This window comes from Chrysemys picta, chromosome 4 (genome assembly GCF_011386835.1).
Source record: "Chrysemys picta bellii isolate R12L10 chromosome 4, ASM1138683v2, whole genome shotgun sequence".
NCBI lineage: Eukaryota > Metazoa > Chordata > Testudines > Emydidae > Chrysemys > Chrysemys picta.
Genome location: NC_088794.1, coordinates 106577889 through 106594191, shown reverse-complemented (window position 1 = coordinate 106594191; position 16303 = coordinate 106577889). Strand labels below are relative to the sequence as shown.

Here is a 16303-nt window from a genome sequence, read left to right as displayed (position 1 = left end):
TGCAGCTATCCTGAGTTTGAATAACACTCTTAGAGCTAATAAATATGGTTTTATGGCTAAGGAGGGGCTATCTTCTGGATGTTTGCTTACCCGTGGGAGACAGAAACAGACATCACCTCGAATTTCTTTAACCAGCCTGAATATAAGTAACTAAATTAACAGATATTGTTAGATTTTCAAGCATCCTGGCTATAACATTCTTGTATTTATAGATATTCATTCAATAATGATGCAAACAACTTTTTAACAACCTAATACTAATGTAAGTTATAATAATTGTATGAATATTTTTGCATTAAGATTGAGGTCTCCCCACACATATCACTATTGCTTCTGGGAATGAAGGTTGATTCTAAAGAGCTTTGACTTAGAGAAATTGGAAAGAGGAGGGAGACTGTAATTTGAGAGTAAACTTCTTGAGACCAGTTATGTTTTCAGAATTGTAAATCAGTCAGTTCTGTTTGAAGCCAGTGAAACTTTCTCTGAAGATTAAAGCTTCTGTAACCCTGGCCTGACTTGCAAGTATCTTAAATTGGCAGGCTACCATTACTTGCCCCTTTCCCATGAACATCACAACTGCATTGTTGAGTAAGAAAAGGCTGTGTTAGTCCACAATACAACTGAAGCTCATTAGGTTTTGCCAAAGAAAATGATCTTCTTTTATAAAACTAATTGGAAGTACATCCACAGATCTGTTGCCTTGCTCACTGTTTTATAATTTTCCTGGATGGACATTCACTTACCACAGACTAAATTGAGTTAACACCTTGCTATGCCTTTAGGTGACTAACCACTGTACAAAATAAAATTTTATTTATCCATATATCCATTCTGCCAAAACTTCCACTAGTCCAAGGTAGAAATTATATAAGATGGTTAAAACCCTTAACTAATTCCAACACCAGTTACATCTGTTCAGGCCATTTGATAGAATTTCACAAAACTATAATTAATTTCTCATATCAACATACCTGTAACATGTTCACACCAGTCTACTCCACTAAGGAGGTAGGATATACTGTTTTCTATTAGCTGAAGTTTCTGAGTGGCCTTCATGAGAAGACCCAAGAAGAACATATTGCAGTGATCTAACCCGGAGGCAATAAAGATCTTGTGATGGAGACTGTTTTGCATCAGTAAGAAAGGCTTTGTCCTCTTAGTGAACTACAGATAGAAAAATATGGTACAGCACCAATGTCAGCTTTCTCTTTTTCACATCTGAGAGAGCAATTTTTCTCGTTTTCCCCCCTCTTCAGCCCTCTGTTTCGAAGCTCAGGGAGAGGGAGCATGCCTATAAAGATGCAGAGATGTTGCTTTACTTAATATTATACTACAGTAAGGTCAAGGGTACATTTTGATAACAGATTTAAAATTTTTATTAAAGCTAATGTTAAAAAAGTTATACAATACATAGGTTGAGAAAAGTGTCTGTACATCTGGGCATAGTGCTTAGATTATCCACAAATACAAAGTTTGTTTTTAAAAGTAATATGATACATAGAGTACATAATCATAAATAACCCAAATTTAGGTGAATATATTTAACAATACAGTTTAGGTATTAGAATCTGAATACTTGGGTACATTACTCATGATGCAAAGTTGTACAGAGATTTGGTTGTGGAAAGCAAAATATATCAATGGGTGGAGATTGTCCCTCAGTAATTGAGAATTAGGTTGGTTGTCCTTTTAGAAAATACAATCCATGAGGAAAATATTTGTTACTTTCCTGACTGCACTTCTCATCCGCACGCCAGCTCATCCCTCCTGGTATTGCTGGTGTCCAGTGATGTGTTCTGTCTACATTGGCAATAGTCCTCTTCACCTGAAATTAATCTTAGATATCTCTTAAGTATTACTGACCACTAACTATACAGCTGTATTGTAGTGCATACAGTATTAATGGGTTACATTTTCAAAAGTTCCTAAGTGACTTAGGAATCTAGGTCCCATTTTCAAAGGTGACTTCGGCACTTGGGAGCCTAAATCCAGGTGATGGAGGGATTGTTTTTGGGACTGGGGAGGAGAACATTCTTAGATGTTAAAAACTTCATTTGCTGATTACTCAAAGCGCTTGAGGTTGGGGAGAAGAGAGAACAAACTAAGTATAGCCTGAATAGCTTAATAACTTAATAGTTAAGAGCGCCATTTAAAATACTGTATACCCAAGTAGAATAAAAGAGGGACTGCAATTTATCTGGAAAACAACACTTTAACAAAGATTTCTTTTAAGAAATAAAGTAAGATGGCCTGGCCTAGGTGAGGTGGGAGGAGAACAGAACAAAAAAAATTCTGTACCAGTTATAGAAGAGTTATAGTAGCTGTTTTCCATTCTGTCTCAGGAAAGCTGCCAAATTTCAGAGAGACCAGTCTAAATAGAGCAGTTGGGAAAAGGGAGTATCAAATATTTAGTATTCTGGATAGCAGCTATTAGTGTATTTTCCTCTTGTGAGAGAGAGAAGTTAAAATTGCAGGATCAGATGAAGCAAAACAGGTAGCATATTAGCATATATGTAACATTCCAAACTATTGCTTATATTTCATGTAAAAATACTTCAAAAATAAGTCTCAGCTATTGGTGTATGAAGGGAAATACTGTCAGAAATCAAGACACAATTAAATGAAGCCAGTTGTATGACCCCTGTCATTCATCTGATAACTTCAGTAGAGGTTTGTGAGGGGTGAAAGGTTTTTTTTTTTTTTTTTTTTTATAGTGTCATTTTTAGAAGGTTGTTCTTTTGTTTTGTTTTAAATGTACATTCTTTCAGATTATGTTACTTGATGTATAGCTTTAGATTAGTATTATGGAATTGAGAAATTAATGTTTTCGTTCCATTATATCATGGATTTTTTTTAAATGTGCAAATTAAAGGAAAACTGTAGTACATTATAAAGCTTTTATGATGATTACCTTGATGCTGATTAATTGTAACTGTACTTGGAAGTCTTGTCTTGACAGCCTCTGACATAATGTGAAATACAGTAAATGCAATTCAATATATGGAAAGCATGAATGACACGATGATTTGAAAAGGCTTGTGGAAAGATATGTTCTATTTGGTTGCTTAAAAATATACAATATTATGTATATTAAGCTATAAATAAATTAAGTGATATACTTAAATAACAACATTTACCTTACAGCAAATCTCAAAAAATCTCCTGCCTTTCCCATCCTTCCCGTTTACTGAACTTTACTTCCTACGTGTCAAATTACCTATTTATGTGTCTAAGGTACTTACATGACACACACACACACCCATTACCATAGGTTGTACCTCACAGACTTTCATGTATTTAATTAAACAACACTCCTGTGAGATAAGGAAGTGGTGTGTTTCCCATTGTATATTTGGGGGCTGAGGCACAGAAAATCTAAGTCACATGCCCAGGGTCCCACGGAAAGTATGTGGCAGAGCAGGGACCTGAACTCAAATTTCTCAAGTCCTAGGCTAGTGCTCTAACCACTGAGCAGTCTTTTCTACCTCATGAGATTGGATATCCTGCTGGAGTGTAGCAGCAAAATGGCACTCTACTCAGGAACATAGAACTAGAGTTAGGTATTTCTAGAAATTGTGTTGAAAAAATTATTTAATAGCAGCATCTATCTCCACTGAACTCTTCCTGTGAAGACTGAGATAGCCATGAGAGCAGTACTACTGTTCTCTGTCTGGACTAACACTCAGCACTACCAAAGTCCTGTCTTCATTCACCTCTTGCTGCTGGGGTCAGAATGACTCCCTTCCTGTGACAAGAAACTGTTATGGGGATAGGCCTTGTCCACCTGTTTGTCAGAATCTCACACTTCCTCTGTGCGCCTTCTTAATGCAACCCCCCTCTGCATGGTACGACCTCTCTCAGCTCATCTGCAAAGTCCCTGTCATGACCACATTTAATTCCCTTTTAAAGACCCTATTTTTGTTATGCTGCCTGTAGTGAGTTAAGCTAATTTATATGTATATACATTGTATATAAATTGCCTGTTGTTATTCCCTTTTCCATGACCTCTGTCTACTTGCCCGTTCTTAGAGTGTGAGTTCCTCAGAGAAGGTACTGCCTTTCTTTAGGTTTTGGAGAATACCCAGCATATAGTGGGCTAAATAGTAATGCTAGAAATATGTCTTGATAGAGGGGTGGAGGGAATTATAGCTCTCAAATTGAGCTCAACCAAGGAGAAGACTGGTCCCATGGCTTTATATGTATTTGTTATTTGTATTACAGTAGCACCTAAGATCCCTAGTCGTGGACCAGGACCACATTGTGCTAGGCACTGTTGATTTTTATTTCTTTTCATTGGTGATTGAGTATAATTGTGAGGCAGGAGGAGGAGGGTTGAAAGGACTGTTCCTCTCATTTGCAGTCCCTTATTCAGTAATGATCTCAACCCAAGATGTGGGGAAGAGACTCCCTGGGAATAGGGAGTAGTACTACTCCTACAGAAGTGGGATGAGGGCAGTACTTCGTTTTTGTCCTTGCACACAGTGGGGGTGGGAGGGAGGGCATTGTACCAGGGCCCTAGTGAACCTGCTGTACCGGGGGACAGGTTGAAAATTTCTCTTGATCTGCTTACACGCCACGCCAACCTGTCCCCTGAATAGTTCAGTCCTGTAGCCTTTGTTTTGGGGCTTATGTTTCTCATAAGGCTTTGTTATTAATGTGTTGACATGAATATGCTCCCATTGAAATAAGTAGGGAAATTTGCACATAACATCACTGTGGGCAAAATCAATTTTTTTGTTAGAAATAATCATTTGCATTTTTTCTTTAAGTTGTGTTTGATTTCTGTGTACAATTACAAAGGTAGTGATGCTCTTTGTTTTTCAAATTTTGAATAGGTAATCATGACAGTAGCAGAGGATTTATTGTGTTCTGCTTCTCAAAATAGTCGCATTTCAATACAACGAACGCAGGCTGGATGGCTGTTGGTAGCTTCTCTAATGACATTAGGTAATAGGTTTCTAAAAGTACATATAAGACTAAATTAAATTATGTGTTTTGATAAATCCATATGACTAGCTTTAATACTTGTGGTCCTTCATTTGCCTGTAATATTTCTTAGTAAAAAAATTCAAAAATTATTAACATAAATTTAAATCTCTGATTAAAAAAAAGATGCATAAAAGCATTGTTTGTTACCTTAACACTTACTATTAACTCAGTGGGAGCTCTGCCTTCAGAACAATGTCAGGATTGGACCAATACTACTTAAATATTAAAGATAATTTGCAAGATTAGTCCAGTAAATTTTTGTCATGGCTATAAATGTTCAGAATTGATTGGTATCATATGTGTCAGCACAAGATGAGGAGGATATCAAGATGCATACAAGATGGAGGGAATATCAAGATCCTCCCTGAATCTGTCAGGCACATGAAATGTTATTGAACTCTAATCATGCTTAATATTGTCAGAGTATTGACCCTGATATTTAAATCATTATTCGAGCCCTCACTAAGTCTTTTTGTGTCTCTTTGCATGTTCCTATTCTCCTTTCAGCATTTGAACCTGTTACTTCTGTCCACCAATCCTCTATTTCCCTTTGATAAGAGAGAGATTTCTATATACCAAGAGGTGCCCAGAAATTTTGCATTTCTGAACATCTCCACCAAATTAAATTTTTTTTCTTTTATGTTGTTCCTCAGCTGAGTCCCTATATGACAAAACTTGGCTAAAGCTAAATAACAGGTTTATAATGAATTTGGGGGAGACAACCTTAACAGTAGCAGTGGGCATGTTCTGTACAAAATGGGGGACAGAGGCAGTAGGTTAAGGAATAATGCAAGGATGGGCGAAGGAAACAGTACAGACCTTTTTGAACATAGGTGAGCTGATATTTTACCTTTATGGTTTCTCAGATTTGTAATTGACTGTTGTTAAAACTTACAGGCCCTGCTGTTGTCCAGCACTATCTCCCAAGAATGCTATTACTATGGAAGTGTGTCTTTCCACTATCTCCTAAAGATCTAGAAACAGAGAGGAGTCGGGGAGATTCATTTACATGGCAAGTGACATTAGAAGGCCGTGCTGGTGCTCTCTGTGGTAAGCAAAGTTTAGCATATTCTCTTTCTTTGATTATTTGTCCTTCAGACGACAAAGAAAAACATCAATGCAGAATTTATGCTTGTTTTTAATTACCTCCATAACAGATTCTGCTTGCGTGTGTGTATGTCTGTACGATTATATCGGTAACACTTGTGGTGGTGGGTTTTTTTTTTCTCATCCTTATGTGTTATATTTCCAAAACAACAACCTATTTAATAACTGTTGCTAATCTTTTTATTATTTTGTATTTATGTTGCAATAACGCCTAATGGCCTCAATTAGGTTGGACCCTGTTATCCCAGGTACTTTACAAATATCTGATAAATGATAGTCTCTTCCCCAAATAGCTTATATTCTACAAGACAAGATATAATAGGTGGATGAAATAAACGTGGGCTAGGTTGGGGTCGGGAGGATGGGGTAACAAATATAATGGGGCGGTTGCACTTCTTAGCCAGGGAGTAGCAGGGTTCACAACTCACCACCTGCCTACCTTTTATCAGGTTACAGTTTTCTACACACATTATTAAAGATTAGGGCTGTCAAGCAATTAAAAAAATTAATCATGATTAATCACATGATTAAAATAATCGTGATTAATCATGCAAGTAATCGCACTGTTAATAATAGAATACCATTTATTTAAATATTTTTGGATGTTTTTTACATTTTCAAATATATTGATTTCAATTACAACACAGAATACGAAGTGTACAGTGCTCACTTTATATTTATTTTTGATTACAAGTATTTGCACTGTAAAAAAACAAAAGAAATAGTATTTTCAGTTCACCTAATACAAGTACTGTAGTGCAATCTCTTTATCATGAAAGTTGAACTTACAGATGTAGACTTATGTACAAAAAATAACTGCATTCAAAAATAAAACAATGTAAAATTTTAGAGCCTGCAAGTCCACTCAGTTCTACTTCTTGTTCAGCCAATCGCTCAGACAAACAAGTTTGTTTACATTTACAGGAGATAATGCTGCCCGCTTTTTGTTTACAATGTCACCTGAAAGTGAGAACAGGCGTTCGCATGGCACTGTTGTAGCCGGCATTGCAAGATATTTATGTGCCAGAGGTGCTAAAGATTCATATGTCCCTTCATGCTTCAACCACCATTCTAGGGGACGTGTGTCCATGCTGATGACGGGTTCTGCTCGATAACAATCCAAAGCAGTGCGAACCGATGCATGTTCTTTTTCATTATCTGAGTCAGATGCCAACAGCAGAAGGTTGATTTTCTTTTTTGGTGGTTTGAGTTCTGTAGTTTCCGCATTGGAGTGTTGCTCTTTTACGACTTCTGAAAGCTTGCTCCACACCTCAGACCTCTGAGATTTTGGAAGGCACTTCAGATTCTTAAACCTTGGGTCAAGTACTGTAGCTATCTTTGGAAATCTCATATTGGTACCTTCTTTGCGTTTTGTGAAATCTGCAGGGAAAGTGTTCTTAAAATGAACAACATGTTCTGGGTCATCATCCAAGACTGCAATAACATGAAATATATGACAGAATGTGGGTAAAACAAAGCAGGGGACATACAATTCTCCCCCAAGGAATTCAGTCACAAATTTAATTAACGCATTATTTTTTTAAGGAGCGTCATCAGCATGGAAGCATGTCCTCTGGAATGGTGGCCGAAGCATGAAGGGACATACAAATGTTTCGCATATCTGGCACGTAAATACCTTGCAATGCTGACTACAAAAGTGCCATGCAAATGCCTGTTCTCACTTTCTGGTGACATTGTAGATAAGAAGAGGACAGCGTTATCTCCTCTAAATGTAAACAAACTTGTTCGCCTGAGCAATTGGCTGAACAAGAAGTAGGACTGAGTGGACTTCTTGCCCCGAAGTTTTACATTGTTTCCTTTTTGAGTGCAGTTATGTAACAAAAAAATCTACGTTTGTAAGCTGCACTTTCACAAAAAAGAGATTGCACTACAGTACTTGTATGAGGTGAATTGAAATACTATTTCTTTTATCATTTTTACAGTGCAAATATTTGTAATAAAAAAATATACACTTTGATTTAAATTACAACACAATACTATATATATGAAAATATAGAAAAACACCCAAAATATTTAATACATTTCAGTTGGTATTCTATTGTTTAACAGTGCGATTAAAACTATGATTAATTGCAATTAATTTTTTTGAGTTAATCATGTGCATTAACTGCGATTAATCGACAGCCTTATTAAAGAGAGACATTTTGAAGAAGAATTTGGTGGTGGCTATACAGATTTTGTCTGGGAGTTTCTTCTACTTGAAAGTCATGGGAGAAACAATGCAAGTTCTTGTCAGAGAAGTGGAGAAGTCGGGTGATTGAGGCTATCATTGGCAGCAGAGCAAAGGCGAGGAATGATAAATAATGAGTGATAAGTTGAATCGGTAGATTTGGACCAGTGCTTTAAAAGTGCAGCAGGTCAAAATAATCTGCAGGCCCAGGGTATAAAAATTCTAAGAGGTGAGCCTGTATTGCTATGGGGTGCACATTTTTAATACCATCTGTTTGCTTTTCCCTTTTACCCACCTCGTGGGAACAAGAAGCAGGTGGAGCTCTCTTTCCCACCCCCACCCCAACCCTCCCCACTTCCCAAAGGTGAGTCTGGGAGATGAAAAACCCCAAGGTGAGGCTGGGGAGCAGAACAGATAGGGTCTGGAGAGGGCAAAACAGGTGTGGAGATAGAACAGATGGGGGACTGCAGAGAGGAAAACTGATGGGGGAGCTGGAGGATCAGAATTAATTGCTAGACAGGGGGATGGGCAGATGTGGGGATGGTGAAAGCCCCCTTATTTCAGACTACTTTAACGCTAGTTAGGACTATGTTGAGAAAGTGACAGCAAGAAGTTTGTGTTTGATGCCGTGGGAAAAGGAGGCAGTGGAGGGAAGGACTTACAGGGAATGCTGATGTAGTCCAAATGGCAAGCCAGGAAGATTATCTTAGTGGCTGCATTTTGAATGAACTTGAAGGGGGACAAGGTTGCAGGCATCAAGGACATAGAGGCGGAGATAACAGAAGGCAACACATGAAATTATCAGATTTGGACAAGATTTTTAGTGGTATGGGCATAGAGAAGAGGTTAGATCTTGGAAATGTTGTGCAAGATGAAGCTATAAGATACAGATATGGGCTGGGAGATGTGTGTTCTTGATTGGATTTTATTCATGTCCTTTAAAAATGTTTTCCCAGAACAAAATTATTATTTGTTTGTAAGCCTACTTAATTAGGTGCTTTGCTTCAAATAAAATTAATAAAAAAAATTAATATTGCAAAATGATTTAGCTAAATAGTGAATGAGAATCTTTGGTAATACACATTGACTGGGGAAGAAGCTATTTACTTTAGAATTTTAAATACTAATATATTGGACATTTTTCTCTCTCTAGTCAAACTTGATGGAGGTGTAAAAAAGAATTTTTGAAAGTGACTTGGTCAGTTAGAAAGGCCTTGTCTACTCTAGAAAAGGATTTCCAGTTATCACCACCCCCAGTGGAGATGCAGCTTATGCTGCCAAAATAAGTGGCCTGACTGTTAGAGGTGCTAAAAATGTGCAGTTTCCATTTTAATCATTTTTTTTCCTATTTGTCTTTAAAATCCTAGATTAATAGTGCTATAAGTATTTTCTCTATTTGCGTCATTTTGAAATGAGCCATGAGATAATTGGGTGTAATTTTCAGTTAAATAAATTCTACTAAGTTACTATCCATTTCTTTTTTTTAGCTATCAAAACCTTTGTTTCCTATTGTGGTGGTCTTCTTACTGATGAAGTTATTCAGAGACTACTTCCTCCCATCCCATGTGCTGTTGATTTATTGACACGGTAAATGCATCATTAAGTTTTTAAATAAAAGTAAGCTGTAATTTTTTGTTAGAAAGTGCTATAGAATATTCCTCTGGTATCTTCCTGATATAATGGATTGTTTAGACAGATCAATAGACTTTTAAAGTAGTATCTTACAGAGTACAAAAGCTACAGCAGTGATGTAAATAAACTGGTACAGTACTATGGGCTTGCCTTCACTGCACTGGTAGCTCAAGCTATAATTCAAGTTGTGCACCTAAATTGACTCATGTACACACACACAAATTTCTAGCTCATGTTATTTGGTGTTTTAAGATCAAGCTAGCTGGCCCATCGTGGGTGAGGGTTAGGGCTATAGGGTTAGAAGTTGAAGTTCCAATACAGCTGATGCTGGAGCTAATAATGCAGTGGGGATACAGCAACTCAAGTTACAATTACTCTTCAGTGGCTAATCCAATTACTCAGATGCTAATCAAATCACTGTGTGTAGCTTGAGTGTTTCTCACTGTGGTCACTCATGGTCTTACTCAAGCTAGGCTAGCTCCAGTTACTCAAGATAACTGTTGTAATGAGGACAAGTAGAGCCCTACAAATTTGCAGATATCTACAGATCATTTTTGCAGAGCGGATGCAGATACAAATTTTGTATCTGCACGGGGCTCTAAAGACAAGCCCTGTGTCTTGTGTGTTGCATGTCATGCTAAGAAACAGAACATGAAATAACTTTTTTTTTTGTTAATTTTTATCAGACACCATGTTTGTCTGCAGTATTTTTATTTTTTATTTCAGGTTTCAGAGTAGCAGCCGTGTTAGTCTGTATCCGCAAAAAGAAGAACAGGAGTACTTGTGGCACCTTAGAGACTAGAGACTAACAAATTTGTTAGTCTCTAAGGTGCCACAAGTACTCCTGTTCTTATTTTTTATAGTTTTTCCAATCAAGTACAACACTAATAGTGACATTTTCCTGTTTATGCACATACCTCGATAACATTTTTGTGTGCTCGTTATACACATAACGGGATAGTATTTATGTGTGCATCTGTTCCATTTTGTAAAACAAATATATACACAGTGTAAAATTAATCTAGAGACAGAAATGGTTTATAAACGGACACTTTTTGTATTTATGCTATTTTTCAACATCGAAGTTGTTCTTTTCCCCTCCTTTTTGTTCAGTATTTTAACTATTCTGTCACTCTAAAACATTAATGTCTAATATCTTTTGGATGTCAGCTAGACCATGGTGGGACAAAACTACAAAAATGTTAACTGCAAGAAAGACATGTAAAGTACAATACAATATAAGAGCTTATATATGTCTATAATAGTGCATGAAAATGCAGCTTGGGAATAGGAAACCAGGGTTTTATGAGTTAATAGAAATGTAAGCTGCTTGTTGGTATGCTGGCATTGCAAATTAGGCAGCATCTTTAATGTTGTATGTAGCCTCAAGGGTAGTGAATATGAATTTCAGTACAAATTAAAGCAAATCTGTAATGGAAAATTGTTACATAACCCTTTATCTCTCTTTAACATATGTTATATGTTTTCTGTATTTTTTCAAGGCTCCCTTCAATACATAAAATGTATGGAAATGCTTTAAAAACACCATCAATGACTTACAGGCACAGACTTTATGAATTATTGGCTTTATTGCCCCCAAAGACTTATGAAGGTATGTATTTTCTTACCAAGAAATACACTTTTAAGTGAAAAATACTAAGGGTTCATTTGTGAGTTTTCACTTTAATAACAAATTTACAGCTAGCAAGATTTGTTTTCATCTTTTTTTCTGAAATGACCATCCAAGTTCACATTTCACAGGATTGCATTGAAGCCACTCTGTTTTCAGTTTCCTGTTTGCAACACACTTAAATGTTTATGATCACCCTTTCCTTCTATTAGAAAGCCAGAATTTTGTCCTGAATTTCTAGAAAATTGAAGATAGCAACCTTTATAATTTTAATTTAACATTCGAGTTTACTCACTCTGATAGGAATCACTGAAAAGTAAAATTAGTAAATCCAGGAGGAATAATTGCAGTATAAACAAATTGCACATCTATTACAATAGGTTTAATTTACTTTGAATTACTCTGACTAGACCATTACATTACAAATATATTAATCTGGGCCTTGTAGATTGCTGGAGCTAAATTTTACCTCAAATGTGTAATAGCAAAGTCTTAAAACAGACTGACTCTTCCATAGCAAGTCATAATGAGCAGGATTTTAACCTGATAAAGGTCAATAATAGCTTGAATAGCTTAGTACTAGACTGCTCATTTTAATAAATTCAGTTGAAACTTCTATCTTTGAATTATTTCTGTTGTGTATAGGGTTGTTGTGGTTTTTTTTTTTTTTTTTTTTTTTTTTTTTTTTTAATGCTACCATTAACTTAGTTTGCAACAGAATTAAGTGTGGAAAGTACACACATTCATTGTAACAGTCGTTTAGTGACCTGGAAGGTAGAGCTGGAGTGTTTGGCAACTGAGAGCTGGAGAGTGGGACATTTCTCCAGGGCAGAGGAGAGCATTCAGCTCCCGGCCAGCTGCATTTTGCTGTGACCTCAAAATCCTGAAGGGATTTCTCACCTTAATATCATCTGCTCCATCGAGCGGTACCAGCTAACCAAAGTTTTAGAAGGATAAATCATCATCATCTCGTTATTATACTGGAGACATAGTATAATACACAATTGTGAATGGAGTTAAAAAGACAAAAGATGAGCTACTTATTTTCCTTTTCATTATTTTTACTGAAGGAGCAAAGCTTTATAGAATTAAAATTTGATTTTTCTTTGTAATATTTGGGGATTATTTAACGCAACTGAAAAATAGGCAATGTAATAGCATCTGGCATGTTTAGGTCTGAATAGAGTGATGCAAGCGCAGTGCCCACCCCACGTTGATGTTGCAGCGATCTAGAACTAACAAACACAACGCATCAAAAGACATATTCAAATCAATAGTCACATTGCTAAAGACACTGCAAACAGCCTGAAACCTATTATGTCTTGAGCTCATGCAGAAGAAATATATAAAAGTAATTCTTCCTGACAGTTGTTGTCCTGAAGCTGTTCATCCACTTGGAACACAATAATATGGGAATATAAAGGTTAGGATATGGAGTAGTTTATTTTCAAAGTCCTTTGGTTTTTAATACAGTTAACTATATTTTTATCTAATGAAGCACAATATGTTTTACGGAGAAGCTAACTACAGAGACACTTTTCTTTCTGATAGAGAAAAATCTATAATACCTCTCTGCAAATGCTGTTTGTTTAATATTTCCAATGCTGCTTGTTTAATATTTCCTGATAGAAATGTTAGAGGTTTTTTTTTTTTAAATTAAATAGATCTGAAAACAATGTGATTGTGTAATGTATAATGTTTTCTGGATAAACCAGTTTTATATGTTGGAAAGTCCTGGGTGATATTTTACTTTAGTTTTGCATTGTGTTGCTTGTTTCGTGGTTCAGGCAAGCACGAAGGATGAAACTTGTAGCAATTCATAGTTTCCTTTTTGTTTTTTTATATTTCTGTATATTTTGTATGGTCTGAAAACAATACTTTTTGTCAAGCAGCCCATAATGGCACTTCTTGTCCTCCTTTTTATGCTTCCTATGTAGTGCTGTCTAAACCAGTTGTGAAATGGGAGGCATTCATTCAGTTCTGGTTTTTCTTAACGAGACAAAGATGAACACTTAGAAATAGATTAACCTTATCGCCTCTCTTTCAATTTTCAGTTGTTCTGCATTGGTATAATATTGTTTAAAAGACAATACCTGGACAGGTGGTTGGGGCTAGAAAATGCAAGGTAGCCCTTTGAAAGGTGATTTGAAAAAAATTATTAAAGAATTAGGCTTATGGCAGTGTTTCTCAAACTGGGGTCGCCGCTTGTGTAGGGAAAGCCCCTGGCAGGCCTGGCCAGTTTGTTTACCTGTCCCGTCCGCAGGTCCGGCCAATCGCGGCTCCCACTGGCCGCGGTTCGCCGCTGCAGACCAATGGAAGCTGCTGGAAGCGGCATCCAGTACGGCACACCCCAGTTTGAGAAACACTGACTTATGGTGCTGGTTTTTTATTTTTTGTTTTTGCTTTTTATATCTGAACTTCCCTGGTTATATTGAAGATCTTCTGTGTCTCTCAGAATCTGTATATTGTGAGTGTAAGCCTTAATTGAAAGTGGGGAGGTTTTCATTCTTTGTTAACGAATATGGCATTTATCCAGAATGTTAATTAGTCACTGAAGTTTATATATGTAGAAGCAGGGGTGAATTAATAAAGGCCTAGGTGGTAGGGACAAGTGGGGAACAGGATCAAAAAGTCAAATGTATGTGCCGCCCCATTGTGGCTGGTCCACATAGAGGATAACAGTCTACTGCTGCTGCCAGTTACGCTAAAGGTCCCAATCATACTAATGAACTATGTAGGCATCAATATAGTTCCACATGATGGAGTTTTTCTCAGTTTGCTTTTTTAAAAACTTAAGAAAGTTCAATGCCACTGAATGAGTAATAACTGTAGTGATCATTTAATTAAAGATTGTATCATTACGGTTGCACAGGAAAACATATTTCCTAATTTTTGCATGTTTGACTTTGCAACTCTAATGTTCTCTTAAATTGGGGGAGGGCTGTATGTAATATCTGTTACTCCTGGGGGAATTCTGTGCCACTGCATGCATACAGAATTCATGCAGATTTCTTTGCTTCCACGCAAAAAAAATGACTTCTGACAGGGAAGCAAAGAGATGCCGCAAGAGCCATCACACACACCCCTCCCGAGCAGTGCAGGCACATTGTTTTGGGTGCCTGGAACAGCTGGCTGAGAGGTAAATCACCGTGGGGGTGGGGCCAGGGCTCCTACCCTGCACTGGGCTCAGCTGCTAGTCCCTGCTGAGCTGGGAAGGATGGGACTTCCTCTTCCCATGCAAGGAGCAGTGGGGGCCGGATCAGACCCACTCCTAGAAACCTTCCACAGCTTCAGGAAGCTCCACCCCCTCCCACACATTTCCTTCCCCCATCGCTCCTCAGCTGTGGGGGGAGGGGTCCATGTACAGGTAGCTGCTCTCCTGTCTGACAACCCCCGTGCATCTCGACCGAGCCATACCCAGACAGCCTCACCCCCTGCATCTGGAGACCCATCCCGCATCCAGATTCCCCCTCTGGACCCCCACCCCTGCACCCAGACCAGCCCCCCACACTCAGACCCCCACCCCACTAAGCCTCACTCTCCCAGCACCTGGATATTCCTACTAAGCCCCCCATTGAACCTCATCCCCCCCCACACACCCAAACCACCCCTAGTGAGCCCCAACCACCTTCACCTGGACCCCTCTGCAGAGTCCTATTCCCGCTGCATCTGGAACCCCTCAAGGAGCCACTGTGCATCCAGATCCCCCACATTCAGACTCCCTACCAAGCCACCTGCACCCAGATTGCCCCACACAGAACCCTCTCACCCCACACCTGGATCCCCTCCACACTTGGATCCTGCCGGGCTGAGTCTGTCTGCGCACACCTGGTTCAGGGCTGAGCGTGCATGCGAGACTGTCCCTCTCACTTGCTACCTTGGTGCATCTGGCATGGACGGGCAGGGCCCTGGGGTGTTTCTGGGGCAGGCCCAGCCCTTGCATTTGTCACAGTTGGGTGAAGCCTCACTGAGCCCATGTCCTTGGGGGGGGGGCGGGAGGGGCCTCCAGGGTGATTTTCCCACCTCTGTGCAGCCCGTGGCCTGTGCTCCTCACTACCATGTGTGGCAAACCCAGGACAAACAGCTAGAACGGGGGGGGGGGGGGTAGTAATCAGTCCCAGGAGGTTAAAAGGCCTCTCCCAAGCCACTGAGGAGAGAGAACATGGTTCAGCTGGGCAAGGGGTTACCAGGGAACTAATTAGGTTCAGCTGGCTCCAACTGCTTGGAACCTTTTTAAACCCTCCCTGGCGTGGAAGGAGGGGGCGAAGAGAGAGTGAGAGAACCAGGGAAGCTGCTAGTAAGCTAGGAGCAGCAAGGCTCTGAACCCTTCCTGCAAGGAAGGCCGCACTCTGTCCCCAGAAGGGAAGATAAACAAGCACAAGGGACTGACTGAGGGAAGGAATAGCCAGACCCTGTGCTACCTACAAGGATTTGCTTTGCCCAAGCCTGTGTCTCCAAGGCTAAAAAGGACTGAGCCTGCTGAGGAGAAGAAGGTACTTTGCCACACATGCTGGAGCCTCCACATTTATTTATTGACAAAATATGCAGATTTCTGCAGAATTTTAATATTTTTGGTGCACAATTTTTATTTTTTTGGCACAGAATTCCCTCAGGAGTAATCTGTATAAGGTGTGTGTGGGATAGTGTTTGTCAACACAGTAGCTGTAGTGGACATAATTCTGGCTTTACACCAGAAAATTTATCCCAAATCATACTCTTATAGTGGTGACACTTGGATAGCTTAAAATATGCTG

The 16303-nt window shown here is 38.7% G+C and overlaps 1 protein-coding gene across 10 annotated transcripts in view; it reads left to right on the top strand.

The window, feature by feature from the left end:
• Positions 1-16303, top strand: part of HEATR5A (HEAT repeat containing 5A) — a 119552-nt gene that overhangs the window by 33173 nt on the left and 70076 nt on the right. For all 10 annotated transcript variants that reach the window (XM_065595418.1, XM_065595420.1, XM_065595423.1 and 7 more), the window contains 4 exons: positions 4836-4947; positions 5887-6039; positions 9775-9874; positions 11422-11531. In XM_065595418.1, the coding sequence (XP_065451490.1) occupies positions 4836-4947; positions 5887-6039; positions 9775-9874; positions 11422-11531 (475 nt within the window). The remainder of the gene's footprint in view (positions 1-4835; positions 4948-5886; positions 6040-9774; positions 9875-11421; positions 11532-16303) is intronic.